We start from the raw sequence: 11,370 nt of genomic DNA, 5'->3' as shown, positions 1-11,370 counted from the left end.
TGGCGTGGCCCAGGGTGCAGGGGAAGATCCCTTTTCCTTTTCCGTTTTCCATTTTTTTTTCTACTTCTTGTTTTCTTTTTAGTGTACACATCCTACCTTTTCTTTGATTTGCTTTCTATACGAAGGTTGGCTATTGATTTCATGGTTGTAAGGAGGGCCATACCTAGCTAAATTTCATGATAATAGCGCGTGAGTTTGCCATGATTTTCTTGTCGACTGGCATCAGTATTAGGTTATTGAGAGCCTAAACCTTAGGATTAAATATTAAGTTTGTAAAGTTTACCATACAAGCATGGATTCTAAAGCAGGAAACATTACACTGGTAATTATAGATATGTTAAATAAATATTTTATAATAGATTTGAATGCCTTACAATGATATCCATAGAATATGAAAATAGATTAGTTTGAATTTTAAATAAGGAAATGTATGACTGGGGGTTGACCATGGCTTTATGAGTGGCAAACACTGGTTTTTCAAATATGCGACAAACATAGTAATTGGCTATTGTGGGTACCTGGACAATCGTGTGAAAACAACAATTTGTAGGTAGCCCTCTCTTGAGAGTTGAATTTTATTTTCTATTCTCAGAAGTAAATGAGGCAAAAGTGTTGACCAAGACCTAGAACTTTAATCCACCTTGTTAACAGCAATATGTTACTATGGTTTATAAAAGCATACAAATGATAAATAGATTGTAGAAGCATTTTTAGTAGATGAAATCATGAAAGTATAATACATTGATATAGAAGAGGTGTTTTGTTTGTTAGCTCATATAGGCTACTCAAAAGCGTACAACCAAGAGTTCCAACATATACTACACGAGCTAATAGAACTTGTGTTGTTGCTAATTGATCCCTTGGCATCTAAGCATTGGTGGCTTTTTCCTTGGTGGCAAACAAAGTCCTTCTTGCACCAACGCCATGCTTTCTTGTTAGAGTTCTGGCACTGAGAAGATAATTTGTTAGTTTTTAAGTGATAAGATATTGGAAATGTGTGCATGTAATCGCTTACCTAGAAGAAGGTAATTTATGAGCTGATGTTGTAGCTGACAGGAAGGGGCCATCGCCTTTGTTGTTCTCTTTGGGCTGCACATGGTCAGGACATGTTATTACACAGGTATTGAAAGCGCACTTGCAGCATGCATATAGATTAGCTGAAAAGGGGAAATAACTGACCTTATTGGCAACAGTGAAAAGTTCAGTGCAATGATGTTCATATGGTGGTATTGACACCTATAATTCATTTGAGGTTTTTAAATATAGAGTTAAAAGAGGCTGAAGTGAGAAGTTAGAAAATATATCCATTGGTTCATTGGTATTGTTCATCCTCTGTTTGTACCAGAAATGGAATTACATGTGGTTGTAGTGGGATATGAAGTGCAGTTGAAAGATATATATCACGTTAAAACATAGGATATGACTGACCATGTCTGCAACTGGAATAGGCTGTATAAACTGTTGTTCAGTAGGCGGTGTTGACATTTGCAATGCAGCTGAGGGCTTTAAACACAGAGGCAAAGGAACATCAGGCAGGAAGATAGTGGAAAACATAAAATGCTTAGTAAAGCTGAGATTCAAGCCGTTGAATGGAATCAGTTTGTGCATAGAAGTTCTTAGATGAAAATGGTGGCGCGTGTTTTCAATAAACAAAGAAAAAACTTGTTAAATTTTCTCAGCAGCATAACAAAAATTTTAAGCTAAATTGTATGAGGTACATATCTGTACCATTTATATTTTTTAGAGGTTATTCACTAATTAGGAATAACTAAGTAAAGAATAACTAAATTGCATGATGTAGAAGGTTCAGCCTGTACCTGTTGGTCTGGCTCTTCTGTTGCCTGGGGTTGCTGGATTGGCTTATGAACAACACTGTTCTCTTTAAGAGATGCTAATTCCCTCTCTAAGGAACCTATTTTTCTCTTTAGCTTGACTGTTTCATGCCCAAATATGTCTGACCATGACTTGGCTCTGACCACCTCTTTTTTGCACTTTTGAAGCTCAGGGAAATTCAGGTCATCGATAATTAGAATGCCTGCTTGCTGCATGTAATGCAGAGCAGCAGTACTCACTGATTCATGAGCGGCGTTTGTTGTTTGGCAGTTGTGTCCAGCAAATATGGTTGTTTTAAACTGAGGAATGTTTTCATGTGCTGGAACATGTATTTCAACAGTGGCAAAGAAACTGCCATCATCTTCGTCATAGTGTACTGATTGGCTTGCTGTAACTCTAAGGGCATTTACGGATAACTGCAGCATGTGCTTCCTGCTGATGGTGACCAGTGTTGCTGCAAGCTGTGGAACGAATAGTTAACAATGAACAGGATTCCTTGAAGATGCTGCAGAAATGAGTAGGTGGCAACAACAGGTTATGTCAGGCGATCTTACCTTTGGGAGCAGAGGCACGAATAAGTTGTCATCCATGGCAAGAAGGATTTGACCCTGCAGCAATAAGTATTTAGCGAGGTTAGAAGGCAGTTGTTCACATACATTGGCCCATCAGGCTATAAGCAGGAGCAGGTAATTTTAGCCAATTGGCATAAGGTGAGACGGTATGAGCATCTAATAATAAAGCGCACACCAGTAAACATCTATAATGGAAACTCTGTGTGAAAGGATGATGATCTATAATAATAGCTAAGGATATGTTCTTTATGTATTTATTGAAGGAAATATGCCCTAGAGGCAATAATAAAGTTATTATTTATTTCCTTATTTCATGATAAATGTTTATTATTCATGCTAGAATTGTATTAACCAGAAACATAATACATGTGTGAATACATAGACAAACAGAGTGTCACTAGTATGCCTCTACTTGACTAGCTCGTTAATCAAAGATGGTTATGTTTCCTAACCATAGACAAAGAGTTGTTATTTGATTAACGGGATCACATCATTAATTGAATGATCTGATTGACATGACCCATTCCATTAGCTTAGCACCCGATCGTTTAGTATGTTGCTATTGCTTTCTTCATGACTTATACATGTTCCTATGACTATGAGATTATGCAACTCCCGTTTGCCGGAGGGACACTTTGTGTGCTACCAAATGTCACAACGTAACTGGGTGATTATAAAGGAGCTCTACAGGTGTCTCCAAAGGTACATGTTGGGTTGGCGTATTTCGAGATTAGGATTTGTCACTCCGATTGTCGGAGAGGTATCTCTGGGCCCTCTTGGTAATGCACATCACTTAAGCCTTGCAAGCATTGCAACTAATGAGTTAGTTGCGAGATGATGTATTACGCAACGAGTAAAGAGACTTGTCGGTAACGAGATTGAACTAGGTATGGGATACCGACGATCGAATCCCGGGCAAGTAACATACCGATGACAAAGGGAACAACATATGTTGTTATGCGGTCTGATCGATAAAAGATCTTCGTAGAATATGTAGGAGCCAATATGAGCATCTAGGTTCCGCTATTGGTTATTGACCGGAGATGTGTCTCGGTCATGTCTACATTGTTCTCGAACCCGTAGGGTCCGCACGCTTAAGGTTATGATGACAGTTATATTATGAGTTTATGCATTTTGATGTACCGAAGGTTGTTCGGAGTCCCAGATGTGATCACGGACATGACGAGGAGTCTCGAAATGGTCGAGATATAAAGATTTATATATTGGAAGCCTATGTTTGGATATCGGAAGTGTTCCGGGTGAAATCGGGATTTTACCGGAGTACCGGGAGGTTACCGGAACCCCCCGGGAGGTATATGGGCCTTAGTGGGCCTTAGTGGAAGAGAGGAGAGGTGGCCAGAGATGGGCCGCGCGCCCCTCCCCCCTTTGGTCCGAATAGGACAAGGAGAGGGGGCCGACCCCCCTTCCTCCTCTCTCTCCTCTTTCCCCCCCTCCGCGAATCCTATTCCAACTAGGAAAGGGGGGAGTCCTACTCCCGGAAGGAGTAGGACTCCTCCTGGCGCGCCACGTCTTGGCCGGCCAGCCCCCCCTTTGAGCCTTTATATACGGAGGCACGGGGCACCCCTAGAGACACAAGTTGATCCACGTGATCATATTCTTAGCCGTGTGCGGTGCCCCCTTCCAGTCCTCGATAATATTGTAGCAGTGCTTAGGCGAAGCCCTGCGATGGTAGTACATCAAGATCGTCACCACACCATCGTGCTGACGGAACTCTTCCCCGACACTTTGCTGGATCGGAGTCCGGGGATCGTCATCGAGCTGAACGTGTGCTAGAACTCGGAGGTGCCGTAGTTTCGGTGCTTGATCGGTCGGGCCGTGGAGACGTACGACTACATCAACCAAGTTAACGCTTCCGTTGTGGATCTACAAGGGTACGTAGATCACACTCTCCCCCTCTCGTTGCTATGCATCACCATGATCTTGCATGTGCGTAGGAATTTTTTTGAAATTACTACGAAACCCAACATTTATCGTAGTGACAAAATATTCTAATTACTTTATCTTTAGCCTAAATCACATAGTCTATAAGGTACATGTGCATTTAGGATGTATACTTGCTGACAATTTATAACATTTCTTCTAACAGAGGTGGTAGGCTTTGGTGTGATTTTCGCCGATCTGTGTTATTTTTTCCTTGTGGGATGATGTAATTAGGTGACAACGTGTGTTATTATAAACCGCAGATGAGACTGCTCAAAGGAAAGAGTTGGTAGAAGAGGCATGCACAGACTTTGTTTGGTGCCGCCGCTTGCTCATTGGATTCAGAAGGCATAACGTGACATAATTATTCAGTTAGCACACATACCTATGTAACTAAATGTAAAAAAACAGGCATAACGCTGAGATAAACTTGGAAGCATAAGAATGCTATTAGACATATGATTTAAACACAGCAGAGCGTAGCGAAACAAATAAATAAAGCATGAACGTCCAACAGTAGATTTGGCATAATGGAGAGTGGCATGGTTCGATAGGACATATTACATCATTAGGTTCACATACACATATAGATCATTAAGGCTCAGCAGATAGCTTTGGAAGAACCGACTGTGCCATGGTGCGATAGGATATATATTACATATGGCTATAGATAACTATATTAGTAGGGAGCAACAACTAGCTCTAATGATGATAGCAGTGATCTGAAGATTCTTGCAAGGCTGTTAGAAGTGATCTTCAGGTACGACACAGAAATCAGTAGAGCAGTCCTTTGTTGTCGAAGATCTGCTCATCATCAAGTGAGGTTGGTAGGTCCTCATCATTGTCTGTTGACTGCTCCTGGCCATAAGGATAGACACCAGTTTCTTGAAGGTTGACCATGGCCTCATCAATGTACTGGTGAAGGTATTCGCAGCTGGCCTCTACATTGAGAAGAACATTATTGAGCTCCAGGTAATCTGGAGTAGACCCTGGGCTTAGCCTGTTGTGGACCAGATGGTTAAGGTTGCTCACGATGGTCTGTTCCGTGCTCAAGGATCCATCCCATCCTTTGCTCAGGAGCTTGTTTTTTCCAAGGCTCTCTTTCAGCTCTTGTTTCAGAGATGCATTGTCCCTCTTCATTGACTTAAGCTGCTGACCCAATAGTACATTTTCCTTTTCCACAGTCCTTAGTTGATCATAATGGTAATCTTTTGGAACCACACCCTCGCAAGCATCCATGTACTTAATTGCTGCAGCAGCCACATAATCCTGAGCTTCTGCTAGATCCTAGTGCTGTGAGGTAGACAGGGAAACTTTGACAGGTGACCTCCCGAGCTTGATCTTGATTGGGTAAAAGGTAACGGTGACCTCCAGACGCGTGCCCTCTGTTGGGCGCGCCAAGTAGGTGGCCGCTGGAAGGCCAACCTTCTCTAACATAGCATCAAGCAGAATCTTAGACGAAATTGGAACATAAGCCATTGCTGGGACCTGCCGCAAGCGAGACAAAACATCACTGCTGGAAAATCTGGCTCTAAGTATAGGACCACCTGCAGGTCTATATGGGTAGGAAGAAGAAGGGAAAACTATGGGCGAGGAGTTGTTTCTTTGGGTTGGATTTTGCGACGAGAAAAGTGATTCTAAGTAGATAAAGATGCCCAGGATCAATTTTCTATAATCTATAATCTATATTGGACAGGGTTGCTGAAATGAAAGAAAACTATTAGGTAGACCTATCATTTTCACCTAGTTTGTTTATATTGGGCAGGAAAAAGTTTAGGATAATCGAAAGCATAGGCTCAAGCGCCTTTAGATGCATCATGCATTGGTGCCTCAAAGGCAGTCACACGCTGAAGAAAAGTGGGCCGGAATAGGAGTTTACCTGCCGAGAAAGACGATGTTGACCGGTGGGAGAAGGGGCGCTTGTCAGGTCGGCAGAGAAAACGTGGATCTAGAACAAGCATGAGGGAAAAGGTATGAGAAAGGATCAGAGGGGAGTAAAACACAACGGTGCGGAAGGAATACCGTGTGGAAGAGTCAATCGGCAGCAGCCTTCGTGGCTTCCATGTTGAGCTTGGCGTCGGTGGTGCCGCAGGTTAGATCTGAGCAGGCGATGAGGAAGAGTGTGAGGAGATGGATGGATAAGACGAGAAGAGAAGGAGAGGATGGATAAGGGCGTCTCGCCTGGTGGGGGGCTCGGAGGTGAGAGTTACCGCCATCGGGCCATAGGTAGGCTGCGACTGGGCCGCACAGTTTTTTGATAGCCCATGTATCATTTAGTCAGCCCACGAGCAGCGACGCTTGTGGCCTGCGAGGAGCCGAATATAAAGCGGCAGCGAATGGATCCACTGAATCTTTTTCCTTTGTCCCTTTGTTCATTATTATTTGTTTTTTCCTTGTTTTCTATTTTCTTCTACTGTTTTCTTCTACTTAAGCCTGGTAAGATATATAGTTAGGTTGAGCATGTAGGGTTTATGAGTGTGGTAGGGATGAGACTACCATTATAATTGCACGTACCTAGGCCTAGAGATGCAACGGCCAAGGAAAAGCTGGGTGTAGGTTTATCCTACACAGGAAAAAAAGCGGGTGTGGGTTTATCCTAAACGTGATTTTCTTCTTTAGAGCAGGTATCTTAGTAAATTAAAATAGTCATGAGGTACAGAGGGCACACCAACAAAGGGTTAATAACGATATTCATAGAGCATGAAAATAGCCTAGTTCAGATCATAAATAAGGGAATGTATGATTGGAGGTTGCCAAACACTTGGTTTACAAACATGCGGCGAACATAGTAACAGGCTATTTTGGGAACTTGGCCAATCGTGTGAAAACAGCAATGGCAAAGCAGTTTTCACTTGTCTTTGTGGACAGGGCTTTAGTTGTTAGATCCAAATCAGCGAAGTGCAGCCTCCATGGCGTTAGCATGTGCAATCGCAAGAGCATCATCATCAACATTAGTGGACGCAGATCCCTGTGACATGGGCAGCTTAATTATTAGGAATTCCGAAATAAGAAACCATGGAAAAGAAAGAAGAATCTAAATTTGGTAGAAATACTAATAGCAGATGAAAGAGAGGATTTAGGGAAGTTGGCGTTATGACCTGCCCATAATCTTTTTCCTGCCAAACAAGGATATGTGCATGGGGCAGACTCCTCTTGTGGAAGTCCACGGAGTGGAGGACTGGAAAACAAGAGGGCAAGTGAAGAACAGGGAAATTAAGATGCATGGAGAGAAAAAGTTAAGGAAACCAAGGGAAGACACTGGCTACATTACCAGTAACTACAGGCCCAAACACCTGTCCGGTCTTAATTTTTTCCACGTACTCAAGGAGTTTCAGTTGATACACTTGAGCAGTAAAATCAGCCTCATCGACTGCCTGTTGTCCATGCTCAAGACCCTGAACTATCTCAGGCCAGTTTGGATCATACGTGAAGTCTGTGAATATATCAGGTGAGCCATGGACACGTGAAACAGCGATAGCATCGTGGAAGTTTTCAGCCATGCAGCAAAGTTTGCCCGCATAAGATGCTGGCATTATATTTTTCTTGTTGACCTCAGACTCGATAACTCTATCAAATCCATTAGCATCAGCAACATATTGGTGATTTTCAGTGTTCATGTTGTCCTGGAGATTTTTACAGGATGTTAGTTGAGAAGTGAGAATATCATGCAGTGGTGTAATGGTGTTTCATCGAAGGCAGGAAAGCACATGCACGAGGTAAATAGCAAGCAGAGACGACAGGATAGCAAGCAATCTATGGTTAATATAAGCAGATGAATCTTCTATATGTATAGATGGATGAAGCAAAATGTGCAGTGCTTGGTGAGTAACAGTCGATTCAGTAGCTGGTATATGTAATTTTATGAGCATGAACAAGCCAGGGAAATAAAGAATTTGCTGCAGTATAGGAAAACCATAAACTCGAGTGGAGTGCTCTGTTCACCTAGACAAAGTCAAGGGTAAATATCAGGCTATTTGACCGAGCCAGTGAATAAACAGGGATTTCTCTCATTTTCATGCGACGTTCATAATCTTCAATGTAACGAAGGCAAGCACGGGTGCATTAAACGGTGGAGCGAGATAAGCTGAATCTGAGATTTACAAAAATACCTCTGCAGGCAGAACGGACGGGGCAACAAGCGGTAGAAATCGCTGTCAAGGAAGACAGAAGGGCAGACGAAAGTCTGCAGATTGAAACAAACAGTAAATTTACAGGGAAGTAAGGAGGCCTAGAAATCTGGCGCTGCAATGGTAAGAGAGCATTGAAGAAGGGATGAACTCACCCGAAGCAGAGAGGATTCGGTTTCGGTTGGTCTGAAGGAGAGGATAAGGCAGAAGGAACGGACCTGGTAAAAAGGTTGTATTTGTCATGAGGTTCTTAGCCCATGAAATAATGGGCTTGCATATGGGCTAGCGGGTGGAACCTTTATACATATGCTGAAGTTTATGTACATGCCCTTTTTGTTTTGTGTGCGTGAGCGAAGATGTGCTTGCAGAGTACGAAAATAGATGTGATTTATTATAGGGCTAATCATTAGTTTTATAGGACACGTATTATATCGCAAGGCTAAACTAATAGAAGTATCCGATGTATACAGAACATATTGTGTGTGTGGAAATAATGGACATAAAAATATAAATTTTCAAAAATGTTAATCATGGATTTTTAAAAAATTAAGCGTGCATATAAAAAATCCCAGATGTAGAAAAAAATTCAATGTGTATGTAAAAAGCAGCATAAAAATATATGTGTTAGAAATCAGTAATCATGTATATGAAAAAAATAAGTGTATATATTAGAAATTCCTATTGCAAGAAAGTGTACAATTTTCATGAAAAGTTATACATCAAGAAGTATAAGTTTAAAAGTATCTTAATCATGTATTTGCAAAAAATTAACGTGTATACAAAAATATTCCTGATGTATACAAAATACGTACAATATGTATGGAAAACGTAGACATGGAAAAAAATCAGATTTTTAATCATTTTTTTGGAAAAAACAAAAACTGTATATATATAAATGTTCATGGTATATAGAAAAAATGTACAAGGGAAACCAATGGAAAAGAAAAGGCACAACAAAGAAACAAAGATAAATTGAAGAAAACCGAAGAAAGAAAGAAAGGGAATAAAAAATCAAGTAACAATGAAAGAAATACAAATAACTGGACTGCCTATTTTTTTATTTGGGCAGCCTCTTTTGAATCATAAATTGTATGAAGGCAGTAAGAACGTAAGTTAAGACTGAAGATAACATGTGAAAAACAAAACATTTCCTCAGTAATGAATAATCAGGTGGATCACCATTCTGTAATTTCTACTGCAGTACGCATATATCAGTTATATATTAGAGGAAAAATACTTATATTGGAAGGGTTCAAAGAAGTGTAATTAAAATCCAGTACCGCGCATGTGAATTTTAAACAACACAACATCTGTTTTGCAAAATGGGCTGGTTAATTAAAAAGGAAGATCGACAAGCAAGAATTATCCTTAGGAGGACAGCCCTGGAGTGGCATAGCCAGAACATAAAAAGAAAAAGATACGCGAGGGAAAAGTAGTAGGCAACAAGCGACAGATTGCATGGTGCAAAAGCGTAGACATAGCAGTCTGACTTCTACTTATTTACAGAAACACGTAAATAATGAAGGCTGCCCAATTGAGGTAGATATGTCGGCACTGTGATCTAAGCTCCTAAAGCATGGTGATATTAGCGGATAATAATTCTTGCATGGTACAACTGCAGAGGAACCTGAAGATCTTGAACAGGTGACTGCTCCACTATTAATCCATTTGGAGCAGTCCAAATAGATATGACCTCTGGAATATCTTTGTTTTCATTTGCCCACATGGCACAGTCATAGAACCAAACATCAGGAGAATCATCAACTTAATGGCTGCTGTTTTCTAACATGCAGTGAGGGCTCAGGATGTCTTCAATTATAGATGGGGTGTAAAACTCAGTTGGCAGCCCTGTAGCTCTTATTTGTTCTTTTCGAGAGAGGCTAGAAGATACAGCTCCAGCAGACGTTGACCATTTCTGAACTAAGAACGCACCAAAAGGTAGCTGGATTCCAGCAGCATCAGTAGACAACGTGTGAAACAAAGTTGCAGTTACTGGCCCTTGGAAATATACAAGGTATTGAACCTGCCAACTTGCTTGACTATGGCTTTTCCAGGACATTCAATCTGCATTTGCTGCAAACAGCGTGTTAACTTATCCTCTGTGATAATTTTTCCCTCATCGCAAGACACCAGGAGGAATGATGATTCCAATATCCGCATTTGGTCAGCTGGTATGTCAACATCATTTAAATATGAATGGGAAACCATTCCTTTCTTTAGTGCCCGCAGGAAAGAAGGAATCCTCATGTCTGTTCTTTGAAGAGACTTGTTATGAGGAGTTCCAATATTAATTCTGCCAACACCAATACAAAATGTCTCTGTGTTCTTGTGGCCACTGCTTTGGTTTCTTCCTTTGTCATACTTGCTGGAGACATGAACAAGTATATACCATGGGAATGGCACAGCAGTTCTAACAGCCCATGCCGTGGAATTTACTGATCGAAGCTTGCGAAAGCTGAGATTGGCTTGACTAACATTCTCAACAATGCAATGTGGCTGCAGGGCACGCTCAATTGCTCTTCTAGTCCAAAGATGTAACGGCAAACCATAGATCTTTACCTTTAGATGTGCAATCGCTGTCTCCATCATTTCCTCAATCTGAAAAATAGGGTAACATAGAACTTCAGTCCCATCTAGTGCCATGGTCACTCCACTGGACAGAACCGCACGTGCATAAGTTGTGTTTGCCTCATTCATTAAATCTAGCACCAACCAGGATGCGTTTTCATATGGAGGATACAGATATGGTTGATATGGCAGATGAAGATGTTTCGAAATGAGTGGCGTGACGTGGTGCTCATCCATAGGCAATCCATCCCACCGTGCTAGTATGTAGTGGGAACACAGCTCCACAACCTCTCTGGTCTTGTGTTCTACTGCGCTTATAAAACCTTGTG

General features: G+C 41.4%; 2 protein-coding genes across 5 annotated transcripts; both read right to left on the bottom strand.

Moving 5' to 3' along the window:
- Positions 1 to 693: 693 nt before the first annotated feature.
- Positions 694 to 6,535, bottom strand: LOC123058871 (uncharacterized). 4 transcript variants are annotated; one of them, XM_044481546.1, is made up of 8 exons: positions 6,369 to 6,535; positions 6,226 to 6,294; positions 2,388 to 2,441; positions 1,818 to 2,294; positions 1,429 to 1,503; positions 1,180 to 1,236; positions 1,016 to 1,089; positions 694 to 949 (listed from the first exon to the last, which is right to left on the bottom strand). In XM_044481546.1, the coding sequence occupies exons 3-8, from the start codon at positions 2,421 to 2,423 to the stop codon at positions 868 to 870; spliced, it is 801 nt and encodes a 266-aa protein (XP_044337481.1). In that variant the 5' UTR covers positions 2,424 to 2,441; positions 6,226 to 6,294; positions 6,369 to 6,535; the 3' UTR covers positions 694 to 867. The 4 variants fall into 4 exon arrangements, with proteins under 4 accessions (XP_044337481.1, XP_044337479.1, XP_044337482.1 ...); XM_044481544.1 differs by having other exon boundaries at positions 1,016 to 1,236; XM_044481547.1 differs by lacking the exon at positions 1,429 to 1,503.
- A 472-nt stretch (positions 6,536 to 7,007) lies between these two features.
- Positions 7,008 to 8,687, bottom strand: LOC123058870 (uncharacterized). Its single transcript, XM_044481543.1, has 5 exons — positions 8,629 to 8,687; positions 8,456 to 8,529; positions 7,618 to 7,969; positions 7,445 to 7,524; positions 7,008 to 7,314 (listed from the first exon to the last, which is right to left on the bottom strand). Exons 3-5 carry the CDS (start codon positions 7,961 to 7,963, stop codon positions 7,237 to 7,239), a joined length of 504 nt encoding a protein of 167 aa, XP_044337478.1. The 5' UTR covers positions 7,964 to 7,969; positions 8,456 to 8,529; positions 8,629 to 8,687; the 3' UTR covers positions 7,008 to 7,236.
- Positions 8,688 to 11,370: the final 2,683 nt, after the last annotated feature.

The sequence above is a fragment of the Triticum aestivum genome, chromosome 3A (assembly GCF_018294505.1).
Source record: "Triticum aestivum cultivar Chinese Spring chromosome 3A, IWGSC CS RefSeq v2.1, whole genome shotgun sequence".
In the NCBI taxonomy this organism is placed as follows: domain Eukaryota; kingdom Viridiplantae; phylum Streptophyta; class Magnoliopsida; order Poales; family Poaceae; genus Triticum; species Triticum aestivum.
Note: the sequence above shows the minus strand (reverse complement) of the source record. Positions and strands in the feature narration are given on the sequence as shown.